The 16,319-nt window shown below is 34.7% G+C and overlaps 3 protein-coding genes and 1 long non-coding RNA gene across 5 annotated transcripts in view; all 4 read left to right on the forward strand.

Annotated features, from left to right (window-relative positions):
* The window catches only part of LOC136808249 (coronin-7-like), a 31,994-nt gene extending 24,239 nt beyond the window's left edge, over nt 1-7,755 (forward strand). The window contains exons 28-29 of the mRNA XM_067064788.1: nt 4,639-4,722; nt 6,809-7,755. Of these exons, the coding sequence (XP_066920889.1) occupies nt 4,639-4,722; nt 6,809-6,817 (93 nt within the window). The 3' untranslated portion in view covers nt 6,818-7,755. The remainder of the gene's footprint in view (nt 1-4,638; nt 4,723-6,808) is intronic.
* Nucleotides 1-12,764, forward strand: part of LOC136808251 (uncharacterized) — an 80,403-nt gene extending 67,639 nt beyond the window's left edge. For both annotated transcript variants that reach the window (XM_067064792.1, XM_067064794.1), the window contains exon 8: nt 11,848-12,764. In XM_067064792.1, the coding sequence (XP_066920893.1) occupies nt 11,848-12,675 (828 nt within the window). In that variant the 3' untranslated portion in view covers nt 12,676-12,764. The remainder of the gene's footprint in view (nt 1-11,847) is intronic.
* On the forward strand, nt 321-3,648 carry LOC136808248 (metabotropic glutamate receptor 4-like). Its single transcript, XM_067064787.1, has one exon. The coding sequence runs from the start codon at nt 547-549 to the stop codon at nt 3,124-3,126; it is 2,580 nt and encodes an 859-aa protein (XP_066920888.1). The 5' UTR covers nt 321-546; the 3' UTR covers nt 3,127-3,648.
* Nucleotides 9,350-10,297, forward strand: LOC136808257 (uncharacterized). The gene is made up of 3 exons (XR_010846846.1): nt 9,350-9,437; nt 9,919-9,972; nt 10,191-10,297. It is a non-coding gene; the product is annotated as an uncharacterized lncRNA (long non-coding RNA).
* Nucleotides 12,765-16,319: the final 3,555 nt, after the last annotated feature.

Consider the following 16,319-nt stretch of genomic DNA (forward strand, 5'->3'; position numbering starts at 1 on the left):
CAATTTCAATTTACTATGGCTTGTATTCAAGTTTTCGTCGTGTTTAAACTTCCTTTTACAATTTTTTTCATCAATTTCCAGGTCATTTAGGTATTTTGAAAGGAGTTTTACTCAAACGGGATAGCAATAATTAGAGTATTTTCTTCGTTTTTCAATTTTCGTGTTTACTTATTCCTGTATATGAATGTTTTCATCGGTTTGAAGCTTTCACTCAAAACTTTCGCCTTTTATTTTTGCACTACCGCACTCTATGCAATAATCTTTCTTGGGATATATTTTCGAAGAAATTCTCGAAAAATTACAACACAGTAAAAACCAGAGAAATTTGAACATTGATAAATTCGGTATACTAACAGATTTTAACCATGATTAAATGTTCAAGGCGACTAAAAAAGTAATCGACTTTAATTCTGTGTTATGATTTTTCTTTATTTTAACGTTATCCTTAATCAAAATAACAAACCATATATTCTCATAGAATCAATGAAAATAATCGAAAAACACTATCAATATAACCATGACTGAACCTTAGGGAAATATCCAAAGATGGTTGGTTCTTACACGTGGTTACTTGTGTTTATCGTAACGTGGAACTTTCAACCAACAAATGCACAGCAATGTACTGGACCTTCGACTATCAATAACGAGCAAGGGACATACACACTGATTGGTATGTATCCAGCTTACATCAGTAACAAAAAGACCAGTGGTAACGGATTCATGTATATGGAAACTGTACGCTACGTTTTAGACAAATTCAACAAGAACTCAACTTTCAAGGTTGGATATCGTTTTTATGATACTTGTGGTGAATCAAATAGTCATGTCTCTGTTGAAATCGGATCTGACATTTTATTGAATTCTCCATCAAGTTTCGACAAGAATTCTTCACACCAATGTAATTGCAACGATACTGGGAATCTAGATTACGTCATCGGTGTTGTCGGCCCGGCGTCGTCGACCGTGTCGGAACTGACTGCTAATATACTGTTACCTTCCGGAATGCCAATCATTAGTTACTCCTCAACAAGCGTTAAGCTAAACGATAAAGAATTATTTCCTTATTTCATGCGAACTATAGCAGCTGATGATTATCAAAGTCGTGTTATATTCGACTTGGTAAATAAATTCGGTTGGAAATACGTCTCGTTAGTGGCCTCTGATAACGTGTACGGTCGTAGTGGAACTGCTGAACTTGTAGACCTTTTCAAAGCTAACGGTATTTGTCTAGCTGTCCATAAATTCTTCGCAGTACCATACAATAATGATGAGATCAAGCAAATTGCGCACGAACTTCAGAATGCGGAAAAAGCGGGGGTCATTATCGTGTGGGCGGTAACGTCGCCGTCCCGTATTCTCATGAACGCGGCACGAGATGTCGGACTTTTCAACAAGACGTGGATATTCACTGAAGGCGTTGGCGCTTCGAATACGTTTTCTTACAGAGATCCGAGAGTTGTACAAGGAGCCTTCAGTATCGTACCTTATTCAGGCAACGACGAAGCTTTTGAAAAGCATTTCTTTAATTTACGATACCCAAGCGATAATTCAACCTATGTAGGGAAAACGTGGCTTAGGTCCTTTCTAGAGCGTTACAATATCGTTGATGAAACCATAGAAGCAAGGCGTGCCATTTTCCAGACACATAAAATTGGTCTAGCACGGAATAGTGTGGAAGCATATTTGACAGCTTTGAAATCGTACATCAAAGATCACCAGAACAGATACGTTGGATCCTTCCCGAAAATCAATCGTACCTTATTTTTCAAAGAATATCTACGGAAAGTCAAATTTCATTCGCTTAATGGTGATTTAGTTGAATTTAATGAATTCGGCACCATTAAAAACCAACGGTATAAAATTTTGAACATACAGTACAACAACAGTCAAGTTACCTACGCTTTAGCTGGTTATTGGAGTCACGGTTATCTCACTATAAATGAATCCAAACTCAAATGGCCGAACGATAAGAAGACAGTCGCTAAATGCTCAGAAGATTGTTTACCAGGACATTACCCACTGCATTCAAATCAAATATGTTGTTGGAAATGTGTTCCTTGTCAAGGGAATTACCACAAACCAAACATTGGTCAAGAAATATGTAAACTCTGTCCAATGAATTCAATCCCGAACGATAATAAAACACAATGTATTGCTTACGTGATACGTAAAACACCTTACGATCAAAGCGTAAATATCATTATATACGCATTAACAGTTATCACAAGTTTATGTATCTTATTCACTATTGTTGTTTTTGTCTATTTCCGTAACGAGAAAATCATCAAAGCTTCGAATTTTCCTTTATCCATCACACAGCTGGTTGCGCAACTCCTGGTGACTTTGTGTAGTTTCTTACTAACTATTGAAATCTCGTTAGTCACATGTGCCGTGTACCATTATTTGACCAGCTTTTTCACGATAATGGTTTTGGCTGTTATACTCATCAAAACTGAATTATTGTTACGGATTTTCAGTAAAAGACGACGTTTGAGTCAGAAAGAAATTTTAACTGAAATGCGACGGCAGGTTAAGATCTTAGTCTTTGTGCTAACAACTTACATCATATTACACGGACTCCTATGGGATCTTTTCCCAATAACAGTAGCTGAAGATTTACACCGGGACATTCATACTTTAGTCCGGACGTGCGATTACACGGTACAAACCATGACGAGTGCGTTATGTGTATTCTTACTATCAATGGTATGTAGTGTACAAGTATTCCGAAATCGTAAACTACCGAGTCTTTACAACGAAGGGAAAGTGATCATGTACGCTGCTTTTGTGCTCGATATCGGCCTCATAGTCATACTTATGGTCACACTAATTGTGAAAAAGGAGAATAGATCTATAGTAGTTTTCTATTCAGTATATGCGTCCAATACTTGGATATTTGTTGCCATTTTCAGCGGAAAAGTGTACCGCTTGTTAGCTCCTTGTATCAAGAAAGCGCGACATCCGAAACAAGCGATTAGTGATTCGAAAACATCTTTCTGTATATATGACCGAAGTGCGTCGGTAAGGACGAATATGTCAAGTATTTCGTCACCAAGAGATAATGCTTCTCCAACCTCCCCGGTGATGGAAATGAAAGATGGAAAGTTGGAACTTCGACAAGTGTAAGACAATTTACACGGCATCTAACCGTACATTATTTAAACTTCTATTTTTATTGGAATTTCATTTTAAGCACAGACACCGTATTTTAATATTTTATATGCCTTTTTATTCATTAATAAACATTGCATAACATTCATCTTGATTCTATAAGGAATAAAACTCTCGGATAAGAACAATTTTTGTCATCTTGTCATCCACTTCTCCACAGAAGCCTTTAAAAGTTTAAAAATCTTTTGTTGGCACTTTCTATCCTCCGCCTGAGTATTTCCCGTACATGGGGTAAAATGGGAAAGAAGGGTTAATCTGACGAGAATTTTGGACGTATAATTATAAATGATTGTAAACATTTATTTTTTCAAATAACTTATAACGGTAAAAACAATATGCGAAGTTGGTCAGATCTCGTGTACTCTTTTATCCCCAAAATATCACTAATTATTAAGTGACTCCTCCCTGTCTGAAAAAGTCCGAAAAAGAATCTCCCAGGGGTCCTTAGCGCTTGTCTCTTTGTATAACTTTGAATGTTAAATTAAATGTAGAACTGGTTCTACAAAATGAAGTTCTTTCCTCATTTTCGAAATTCCTCTTTTCGTATAGACCTCAAAGATTGTGAAATTTTCGGCCTTAGGATTTCACTGTTAGATTACTTTAATCTAATTGTTACGAATTTCACGTAATTAGTTGAGATCCCTTTTCAAGAAAAATGAAGAATGAACGAAATACGAATTATAGATTTTCATCGACCTTCTTTGTGGCAAAAAAACTTTCCCCTATCAAAAATAAAGTTGTGTTCGACCTTTCATTACTGCAATATTCCATATATAGTATGTCCAACACCTCGCAAGGGACACAAAACTCGCTAGAACCCTACATCGGTCAAAATTTAGGGTTTCGAAAACGAACCCTTACAGTGTACAGAAAAATTAGACAAAATTAACGCTTGCTGTTTTTTCAAAATTACCTGTCCGTGGAAATGGTTGAATTTTGGAAATATCCAATCAAATAGCATTTTTTGGGGGTTTTAATTTTTCTCGTCACCCAACCATTTTTTCTCAAATTTCTTGGTCAAAAAGTAAGGGTCACTTTTTGAACGGCTCGTTGGGGCCCATCTTCTTAAACACCACGCCATCTGTCAGTCACATACCCGAAGGGCCAGATTTCGTGCTTTAAGCTATCGCACGCAAAAAAAGTGAATATCGCAAGAAAGATAGTTTCTATTGTTTTCGAAAATCTGCGAAGCTTCTGATTGATCAAGCGCTGAAATTCTTTTGTAATGTCACGTGACCTAGGTAGGATTTCCTACCTAACCACGGCACACTTTTCAGCAAGAGCACGACATATAGCCCTTCGGGCTTTATAAATCTGTGACCTTGATTGGAAGTGATCTTACCATTTCTGATATTGTTCTTCGCCTGTAGAGAAATCGTAAGTCGTAAATTTTGCTACGGCCGACCAATTACTTATTGTATTGTTTCAATCGTACTTACGGAATATCACTTTTTTTTTCTTACGTAGTTGATCAATGCAATGGTTGGTAAATTGGGCCTCGACGATCGTTTAGAGCAAGATGATTTTGAAGGAGTCGACGAAGATGAATGGGTAACTACTACATATTTTTTGGACCTACCCCGGTGGGGTGGAGGTCCTATAAATTAACCTGTGTTCGTTCGTCCGTTCGTTCGTCTGTTACCAACTTTTTTCAGGATTGAATCGTAGGAATCTTTTGATTATTGGTACAAAGGTGCAAAATAGTGGTGGCCAAAATGTGACGGAGCCCGATTTTCGAAAAAAAAAATCGGGGGGTAAATTTGGGCCAAAAAAAGGCTAAAAACGGTTTTTTTGGACTTTGTGAAAAATTGATTTTTTCTGATTTTTTGCATGAAAGTAGGGTACCATCATAGGTAAAAGATGAATATGAAAGAATATTTTAAGAGTATGAAATTTTGGTTTCTAAACGTTTTGTTATAAGAAACAAACGACTAATTTTAATAGATTGTCACTATTTGTGTTCTGAATGATTGGTTAACGGTCATGCTCGCGTAGATATCAATTATATACAGTATGTGGCCCCCAAAACGGCGATCAAATTTGAAATTTCTCTCAAATCTAGAGGAAAAGAGATTTTACAAAAATTTTTGCTGCATGAAAACCTTTAACATCTCTACTTTATTTCCTGGAAGTTCTTTTTCAAAATTTTCAATTTCAACAATATTTTTCAATCGCTTAAAGATAGGTAGCTTTTTTCTAATGGCCCCCAAAACGGAGGTTTGAAATTTTAGTGATTTCTCGAGATATCTTTAAGATATGAATACAAAATTTTGACCATAGTTTTGAAATATGATTTAGAGGGTTTTGGGCATAAATTTATTTGATCAAATTTTGCAGTGTACCCCTGGTTGTCAAAATGCAGGTTTGGGGCCCCCAAAACAGAGGTGTAGTTAAAATCAAATTATTAAGCCTAGTGGTAATTAATAGGGGGAAAACTATGAACATATTTTAAATTTACGACCCGATGGATGTAAAATTTATGATTTTTATGAAATATTTCAAGATTTTCGATATTGCAAAGTCCAAACTGAAAATTTAGAAATTTTCAAAATGACAATTTTGATTTAACAACGTCTTAATCAAGTTTTTGAAAACAGATCTCTTTTGAAAATAGTTCCATTCATGTATGGAATAAGCTGTGAAAATTTTAGAAAAAAAGCTTAACTGAAACTGAAAATATTAAGCTTTAAAGATATTTTTCTCCTATATTTTGCAAAAAAATGACAGAATTTGCCGTTTTTGTTGATTCAGCGAAAAATTTTATATATAATGTTAATTTTTTGTTATAAACTATTAACTCAAGGTGATAGGAGAAGAATTCCAAGATTTTTTGCTTTTTCTCATATTTAGAATTTTCGGTTTTGTCAATACTGATTTTATTTAGGGCTCCAAAATAATGGTTGACCTTCAAGATGCTATATCTTTTACCCAGCCTCTAAAGTCACAGATGTATCTGCATTTTCTGATGAACGGCATTAGGTGTAGAAAGTTTCCTATACCCCGTTTTCATAACTTATTTTCAATATCCAAGGAGCTAGAGTGAGTTATATGCAATTTTTATCTAATTTTGGTGTTAAAATATTTCCTTTAGACGCAAATATGTTATTTTGAATCCGTCTCAAACCAGCAAAAACATGCTCATTTTTAAGTATAACCATCATTCTTTCAAAATAAACAAAAATCATGTCAGAATCTTCATTTCAATGAAAACCTCCGTTTTGGGGGCCGTCTCCGTTTTGGGGGCCATATACTGTATGTGTTAAATGCATAACCAGGTAGGTCCATAAAAGTATCACTGTTATATAAGAGTATTTCGAGCCAAAATATATTTTGGTGTAATCTCCAAAGAAAATAGTTACAATGTTTTCTTGTTTACAAAGCAATGTTCCTCGAATTTTAAATGAGTTTTAAGGCTCAAAATGTTCTTAGAACGGTTGCAATTTTCAGCATTTTGTGAGTATTTCGGTCGGCTTTTCTAAGACATTAAATGTTCTAGAGTCTGCAAAGTCTTTAAATGTTTCCGGAATGTTTTTAGTTTTTTGGCCTTCAAACCTTATGTTCCTATTCCTATATATTTGTTGTCATATATAAAAAACGTGTATGACATGAATTTTTCACTAAATTTCTCGATTTATAGGACGACTGAACGCTTGTCAATAGCAAATTGGAAGTTGTTGCACTGTTCATGTTTTCGAAGAGAAAGGGGATGTAAATGTCATATGTCTCGAGTATTGAAAAATGTCGCGTTCTCAGGTTACTGTTAAATATCCTACTTCTCAACGATTGATGGGTTTTTAACATGAAGTACAGTGGTTCTCGTTTTTCATGATTTTTAACACTTGAACGAGAAAGTGTATTATTATCAAATACTTGTTTTACCTTAACAACCCTTTTATTCGGTGCAAAATTTCTACTGTTTAAAATTATTCGTTTATTTTTTATATCTTTATAAAATAAAACGAATTCAAGAATTATTGCTTTTTAAAATTCTCAGAGGAGAGATTCTCAGAGTACACTTTTAGCTAATTAAACTAATCTTGGATTTGCTTGATTTAAGTATAGAAACCCAATTTTCTTCTTTTCAAGGTATCATAGGTATTTTTCAATTATTAGAAAAATGAATGTTTTAAATCAGGGGGGGGTACAGCCGCAGGGTACTAACCCATAGCCGGGTGGTGGTGTCTAATTTAGAAATTCAAAAAAGTTAGTACCCGGTACTAATTTTGGGGTGGGGGTGGGTATATCTCCAATTTTAAGTTAGTACCCGGTACCAATTTTAGGGTGGGTGGGGTATCATTTCAATTTTTCTTCGAGTACTCAGGCCCTGAATATGGTACATTTGTTTAATTTTTTGTTTAATTTTTTCCCTACTTTCTAAGAGGAGAATTTTATGACCACTAAGTTATACAAATATTGAAATAGCTAATGTAAAGAAACCTATTGTTCAAAATCAGTATTGTTTTAATTAGTGAGAAGGATAGTTCGTCTTTGATATCTCAAGTTAGAATGAGGTATATGTTTGTCATTGCCTTCTGATGAAAAGAATTACAAGCTGTTGCATCCAAAGTGATACAATCTGTCTTTTAAACAATAAAATTCTTATCCAAACTGATGATTGTTTTTGTTAGAGGGGTTAGTTTATTTTAGTTTATTGCAGTTTATATTATACCCTATAGCTTATTTCTGTTTATATTTGTTTGTTTGTTTGTTTGTTTGTCTGTTTATGACAATTAAGACGGAGGCAGGTCAACAATGCAACTTTTTTCTATTTCAACTTCTTTCATAAGATTGACACAGTTTTGAATAATTTGAATAAATTACCAATCTATTGAAGAAAAAAATAAGGAAATCCATCCAATCCAAGCTTTCATACTATTCTTCAATTTTTATCAACTTGATTTTTACATCTTCTGATAGATATATACTTTTATTGCAGATATTACAGCTATATAATATTTTACTTTTGCCAAGGAATTTCGTTGTTTTACCTTTGTAATTAAAAGTTGTGTTTGATTTAAAGAACTTTTTAGAGGATCTGAGTTAAAAATATGGTATATACAAGTCATAATAACAACAAAGAGCTGCTTTTGCTGGCTTTTGAAAGATTGGGACCATGCTTGGCAAGTTTTAAGGGTGGTGTCTCCTATTTTCCTTGGCAATTTTAAAGCCGGAACCCGGTACTAAAAAGGGGGTGGGGGTCCCTTTTTCCTTAAAAAAAAGTAAGTACCCGGTACTAAAAGGGGGTGGGGGTCCCTTTTTCCTTAAGAAAAAGTAAGTACCCGGTACTAAAAAGGGGGTGGTGGTACCTAAGACAATTTTTCTTAAAAATCAGGTTAGTACCCTATGGGTTAGTACCCTGCGGCTGTACCCCCCCCTGTTTAAATTAATATTTTATTGTAGTTTTTATGTAGATATATATCTTAAATTACCAATGACCTAATTGTGATAATTTTCACACACCCTATTCATCGATTCATCATGCATAGCAATATTTTTTCATTGTCTAAATTCTATAATACACCAGAATACACTTTGTTTTCTTTTTTCAAACTATTCTTATAACATATTCGTATTTTCGGAGAAAAATTTTATGCTAGACCCCTATTTATACTGTGTTCACTAATTTGTTCAAAATTCAGCCATTTGAGAGAGGATCTAGTTTGTTTTAAACAGCATTTTCGTTCTTCTCATGAAATTAGAGTCTATTTTTAGTATAGTCATTATAGTCATTTTTTGTACCTTTTTTAAACTGAATTTCTAAAGTATCTTTTCATCATTGCATTCTTAAAAGCTTTCAATATAGACATCTCTACTTATTAATTTTTAATTTTATGTAAATGTCAAGCTTAATTTTTACCAAATTTCGAATTTCTTATGTTTTAATTTAAAATCGACCTGTAATTTTTAAAATGAATTTAAAAAAGCAATTATAATTACGATAATTTTTGGAAGAAATTACGTTTCAGATGCTTTTAGCACCTTTTCTTGCCATCTCTCACTTTCTCTTTCATAGATTTATTTAAGTTTTTAAGGGGAAAGACCTAAATTTACTTTAAGACAAAGAACTGTTGAAATGACAGGGTAAGCAGAGTTTGAATTAGCGAACGCTTCTTTACCCTGAGTGCTAGTTTAGTAAAAATAGTCAGGATTTATACTTTATCTCCTTACTTAATTTTCAGTGAAAAAACGAGAAAAAAATACAAAAGAAATAGCCTTCAAATAAAGCATGTCAAAGAAAAGAGAAAACTCAGTATGCTACACTGCTGGTAAGATGTTTGTGGTTTCCGGACTTGGTTTTGTTGTTATTGTGAGATTCATTGTAAAACTGGAAATACAATTGAGCCGTTCTAGTATATGCAGAGTAATGGTTTTCCAGATTTGAGCTTCTTACTGACTTAACTTTCTGTGTCGATAAATGTGTGTTGGCCCTGACCACCTAATCAACGTCAATTCCAATGATGGTCCGGTGTTTTTTTATGGATATTTACATTATTCTGCTATGGGATTAGTTATCTTAAAGGGAGAAACTTTGGCGGTCTTGGCGGGTTTATATACCTGAAATCTGTCAAGTTAAGTTCCCGCCAATTTATTTTTTGCGTTATCCACCAATTCCCTTCATCCAAAAAAACTTTTTTCGTCATCCACCAAATTGAGTACTCTCCATACACTGTAACAGCCTGTAATCGTAACGATAGAAGCCCATTCAAAACCCTATTGTTTCCTAACCTTTCACATGCATTTTTGTAGGTAGACCACCATGGTACAACTCACATGGACAGATGACCAACGCCTTCCTCATTGGTATGCCTCACTATAACTGACTCTAACTATTTGAAATATTTAAATAGAATTGAGATTTTGCATCACGCGAAAAATAATTCGATCCATTGAAAGTTATAAGTCTTTCATTTTCTTTTGAAAATATTAGTACTGAAATCAAACATCACTCTTAAACCTGGTAAAGGATAATCCAACAACGGTTGTTTAGGTTTTATATTGAGTCTTTCTGTCAATCTTAGGCATATGTGGAGGCAGTGCTTCAGGCAAAACTACAGTAGCGAAAAAGATTATCGAAGAGCTCGGTGTGCCCTGGGTCGTCATCATTTCCTTAGATTCCTTTTATAAGGTATTTTTAGTTGATATAAATTGCTTTCATTTTTCAATTTTCAGTTTTTTTAAGCAAAAGTTTCTTGTCCTCGAATTCTCGTTAAAAAATAATCAACAACTTTTCTATCTTTCCACGTTGAAATCCTATTTTTTTCGAGCAGAGATTAAGCTTTACTAAGATTGGGAAGGAAATCTTTGGGCAGAAGCTCGTTCTAATGTTTTTACTTATTCTACTGTTTCTCTTGATAATTGTTTCTATTTTGCATGCAGGTGTTAACGGGCTGGATCTAAATGTCCTTTGTACGGCGGTGAAAATAGGTTAATTTGAAATCTGCTGTATTATCTGTACACCCTACTTTACCCACCGCAAATCACTGTACAATGACAATGTACGGCAGTGTCGTAGGCAGGGTCGTTTCGATTATACAAAAATGATTGCTGAATTTCAATTGACATGATTTCTAAGAAATACCGTGAGATCGGGTAACTTACATAAGCCCTCAAATGAATTACCCATTTGGTCATTAAAATACGAAGTTAAATCAAAACAAAAATGGTAGGCTAGAGCTGCAAGCGGAGCTGCGTAGTTCATTTGTTTTGAAATTTTGCTGCTTTGATTGGTCAGTCATTTGATGGCTGTGCAAGTTACCCTCCACTGATGCAAGTACCCGACTTCACTGTACTTGCTAAAACTGACTGTTTGTCACAAACTGTTTCACTATTAACACATAACTATCTGGTGAAAAAAGAAAAAAAGATCATACCTGTGCTGTTTGTAGTTTGATGATGAAGAAGAAGAGAAGAGAGGGTTAATATGTTTTGGGGTTGTTGTGGAAAATTAACTCTTTTTTGTACTACTTACTGATCAATTTATTGGGCATTCACTAACTACACAAACATAAAGTACTTAGTAGTAAACAAATATTAAACCTCTTTAAACACTCTACAAAAGACCAGAAAATATGATAAAAATTTACAGTATACAGCAGCAGCAAGTTTCAAAAGCAGTCATTAAACAGTTCTCACGATGAATGTTTGCAAAGGCTTGGTTACACTTCTTACCTTTAGCGTATTTTATTTATTAGAAAACCCTGTTTTTTATCACTTTTTATCTTTGTGAGTGAGTCCACCTTTAGAATATTTGCCGTAGTACGCCCGCAGCCAAACGCCCACGCCATAATCTTCGCCCCCAAAAAATTCTCCCCCGCCGCCGCCGCAGAAAGGCTATCGTAATACTTTCGCTAAGCGAAATTAATAAAGAGCACTTAAAATTGGTAAAATTTAGACAATATTTGACTCTCGATTTTGGAAAATCCACCCCTAAGTTCGGTTAAAACTGCTTAAAAAGAGGAAAAATTGTAGTTTCTTGTCATTTTTTTCCAAACTGAGGCTGGACATGTTCTTACGATGTTCTTAATTTTTTGACAAATTTCAGCCTCAATGTTCTTATAAACTAGGTTCTAATAAAAAAAAAACGTGTACCTCAAAGTCATAATATAATTTCCAATCTCCTGCAAATAGTGAACGTTTGACTTAAACTGTAACAATATTTTTATTGTATCTTTTCAGCCACCTGCCCCAAAAGTTTCTAAACAAACACCAATACCAGCAAAATCAAGTTCAAGCTCGTCGTCTATGAAAGGGCAAACGAAACAAGCCTCCTCACAAGTATTCAAACTCAGTGACGCTGGTGCACAAGACATGAATGTTACCATCGTTAAAAGTCCAGATGCAGAACAGATGAAAATGATTCAAAACAGTAATGCTAAATACGTCATACTGAAAGCAACACCGACTGCTAATGGCAACATCGTTACCGGTGATTTAGACCAAATATTAAGTGAAATCCGTATCCAAGGAAAGAACTATAAGATTGATAAGGATTTCAAATTAAACGAACTTGTAAAAGAGAATGAAAACGCTGGCACTGTGACTGCAAACTCTAAAGATCTTTTAGTGAAACAACTCCCAAACATTCTCAAACGAACCATAGGCCAACGCAACGGTGGTCCAACAACCTTTAAAATTGTCAACGTCATGCCTCCTGCTATGGTTGCTAACAACACGAACGTGCCCAAAGTACTTCCAAAAACAACAACACAGCAACACGTCACATCCTCTCTGCCATCTATTTCTCTACAAGTTCAAGAACAGATCCGAACCTCTCTGGCTAATAGTAAGAAGCCGAGAACAAATTTAACCGGATTGACCAACTCGCTTCCAACAAACGGACCGGTCAAACCAATTCAAATGGTTAACCCGCCCAAAGTAACACTACCTGCTTTATCCGATAAGAAACGGCCAATGCCTAATACTAACCAATCTGTTACACAGATTCAAAGACAAAAGATTGTTTCCTCAACAAAAACTTCAAGCAAAGGAGATTCTAAAAAATGAAAAATGTATTTTGTAAAGTATTTAATTATGATTTTAAAGAGTATTTTAATGGTCTTTTATTAAAAAAGGTTTAATATACAGTGTGCCCGGAAAAAATATCATACTGAATAACTTCTTTCAAACGCCCCTCGAATAAACGCCCCTCCCTTAAGGAAAATTTTATGAAGCCCCCCCCCCCTCAAATAAATTCCTCCGCCCTAGGAGGAGCATTTATTTGTAAGAGGCAGCTGTAAGTAAGAATCATTTGAAGATAAACTTCGATTATATCTGTTGAGGATTGTATTCTTTCAGTATTTAAACTTGTTTGACCCATAAAATGACATATTTGAACTGAAAGAATTTAACGAAAAGGCAAAAAAGGTTCCCATTCACTTTATTGAAGAAGCCTTGGTTAAAAATTACTTAATAAACGCCCCCTACTTTTAAACGCTCCCCTCGAATAAACGCCCTCCTCAAATCCAAAAAAATTGATATTTGAAGTAATACGGTATTTTAATGAATTTTTATGACCTAATTACTCTATTTCCTATTCAAAATCCAAATTTAATCAATCTTGGACGAGTTCTGCTTTTTTCGAGGATGTACATAAGTCAAAACTTGATAATTCCACCAAACTTAAAAACCATGCCATTTTCCTTCAGTGTTAGAAAGTTTTGACAACCTCTTGTTGATTTTATGTTTTTATGCTCATTTTGTTTTGGTTTTTATATTAACTAGAGTGATCACACACTTCCAACTAACTTTGGCCCTTGTCCCTAAAGTTTTTGTTTTTTTATATGTCACGAAGGATATTTTTTGGAGATCCATTTTGCCTATCGTAACGAGTCTTACTTTCAATATTCTGTAACCTGTTTTTCTCAACTTCAGTTGAGTTAGAATCTGAGAATGTCTGTCTGTGTGTCTGTCTGTGTGTATGTCCCAAAACTTTGGGGCAGCCTGGAGACTTCAAAAATTGTTCGATTTGACTGAAATTTGGCACACTTGTTCCTTGGGTAAATATCTGGGGGTGTTTTTTTCATTTTTCAAAAATTCTGATTTTTGGGGCCTGGGGACGAGTTTTCGCCAAAACGAGGCTAAAACTTTGGGGCAGCCTGGAGACTTCAAAAATTGTTCGATTTGGCTGAAATTTTGCACAGTTGTTCCTTGGGTGAATATCTGGGGGTGTATTTTCATTTTTTGAAAATTTTGATTTTTGGGGCCTGGGGACGAGTTTTTCGCCAAAACGAGGTTAAAACTTTGGGGCAGCCTGGAGACTTCAAAAATTGTTCGATTTGGCTGAAATTTGGCACACTTGTTCCTTGGGTGAATATCTGGGGGTGTTTTTTTCATTTTTCAAAAATTCTGATTTTTGGGGCCTGGGGACGAGTTTTTCGCCAAAACGAGGCTAAAACCTGGGGCAGCCTGGAGACTTCAAAAATTGTTCGATTTGGCTGAAATTTTGCACACTTGTTCCTTGGGTGAATATCTGGGGGTGTTTTTTTCATTTTTAAAAATTTTGATTTTTGAGGCTGGGGACGAGTTTTCGCCAAAACGAGGTTAAACTTGGGGCACCTGGAGACTTCAAAAATTGTTCGATCTGGCTGAAATTTTGCACACTTGTTCCTTGGGTGAATATCTGGTGGTTTTTTTTTTCATTTTTTGAAAATTTTGATTTTTGGGGCCTGGAGACGAGTTTTTCGCCAAAACGAGGCTAAAACTTTGGAGTAGCCTGGAGACTTCAAAAATTGTTCGATTTGGCTAAAATTTTGCACACTTGTTCCTTGGGTGAACATCTTTTTTCGATTTTTGGAAATTCTGATTCTTGGGGCCTGGGGACGAGTTTTTCGCCAAAACGAGGCTAAAACTTTAGGGCAGCCTGGAGATTTCAAAAATTGTTCGATTTGGCTGAAATTTTGCACACTTATTCCTTGGGTGAATATCTGGGGGTGCTTTTTACATTTTTCAAAAGTTTAGATTTTTGGGGCCTAGGGATGAGTTTTTTTGCCAAAACGAGGCTAAAGCTTTGGAGCAGCCTACAGGCCATCCAAAATGGTCGGATTTGGTTGAAATTTGGCACACTTGTTCATTAGGTAAATATCTGGGGGTCTACAATTGGGCCTATGAATAATTTGAAGCCACTGAAGTTGAGCCCAGTGCGTTGCGCACGTTCGACTATGCTTTGTAAAAAAGTCCAGAATTATATTTCACGAATACTATTTATGATGCAAAGATGTAAATATGTATTCCCGTACTGTAACCGAAAAAAATATAACAAAACGACTTGAAGTCGAAAATTTTGCCGAATGTTTGCAAAATCTACGCTGAAATGCTGTTACGACAAAATAAGACGATGCGAATTCTAATTAGGTTTAGGTCTAGGTGTGAGAGCTTGAAAAATTCATAAAAATAACAATAGCGGGGCGGGGTCTGCTTTTTAGGCCGGGCTCCCTGTTTATTAATTTTTGAAAAATATTTCAGCTAAAAAAAGAGTCCCTTATTTTTCTCTAAATAAGCTGGTTTTAGTGCATATTCTCCTTATAATTAGTATTTTAGGCTTATTTTCTATATAAGATTAAGAATGGTGTTTTTACAATTCATCATGAATATTCCTAACTTTTTAGGAGAATTTTCTCGAAATATTCTTAGGTTTGGATCAAAACTCAGCCAAAATCTAGCATGTAATATATAGCATTCTAGCATCTAATGGTATTTTTGTCTCGATCCTCCGTCCGATATATGTAATATATATATAGTCCTTGATGTATACCTCAAACAAAAATTTGACATTTTTGTGGACCTTTTAGCATTGCTGGGGAATAATTTGCAATTTAATAGTGAAATTCCCTTAAAATTTGAAAATAAAAGATTCTTAGGTTGTTGCTAAATTCCATGATGGTGGTATTCTTACCATCATATTCTTAATTTTTTGATCAATTTTATCATAAATATTTTTATAAAAAAGCGTATATTTTTTAGAGGTACAACCTCCAATAATGTTTCGGTATTATTTCTTTCAAGGAACTGGTAAAAGATTTATTCTGCACTTTGAAATCAGCTTTTAGAGGTCATCTTGATCTCGACAAATAACACACCCTTCTCGCAGGGATCCCTTCCACAGGAAAAATTGGTTAAAATATCGTCCCCAGTGGAAAATTATACTCTTCGTCTTCTTTTGTCCCCGCTGAAAATAATCTTAATCGTAATATTTTCAAATTTCAAAACTCGTTTTTTTTTGGAATTTGATTTAAAAAGTCGATTTAACATTTTTTATTTTGGTTCAGACAGAAAGAGAAAAAAATTCTACGTAAGAAATGGGGTCACTTTTTATTATACGCTAATCTGTTCAAAAGATAAAGCAATTTTAAGATTTTAGGAGACTGGGACGAGGCTGCTAAATTTCTAACCCAAAATATTCTAGGGTTAACGTCAGAAAATCCTCAAAAATAGTTTTATTGGCCTAAACAACTGCAAATTGTCTACATTTTATAAAAATCAACTTACTACTTGCCTGAAAGGGCTCACTTTTTCTTAATTCTCTTTATGAATTTTTTAAATTCCGGTTTCCTGAATTTTTTATTAAGGAAAACCCGGTTTTACCCCGTCTTTTTGAAAAAATGCTGCCTAGCAACAAGAAAAATACCTAAATTTAAAAAGTCTATAAAGTC

The sequence above is a fragment of the Clytia hemisphaerica genome, unplaced genomic scaffold, assembly GCF_902728285.1.
Source record: "Clytia hemisphaerica strain Z4C2 unplaced genomic scaffold, Clytia hemisphaerica genome assembly, whole genome shotgun sequence".
NCBI classification, from domain to species: domain Eukaryota; kingdom Metazoa; phylum Cnidaria; class Hydrozoa; order Leptothecata; family Clytiidae; genus Clytia; species Clytia hemisphaerica.

Excerpts from the sequence above, each read along its gene's own strand:
- LOC136808248 (XM_067064787.1), top strand. The coding sequence starts at position 547 with ATGGTTGGTTCTTACACGTGGTTACTTGTGTTTATCGTAACGTGGAAC.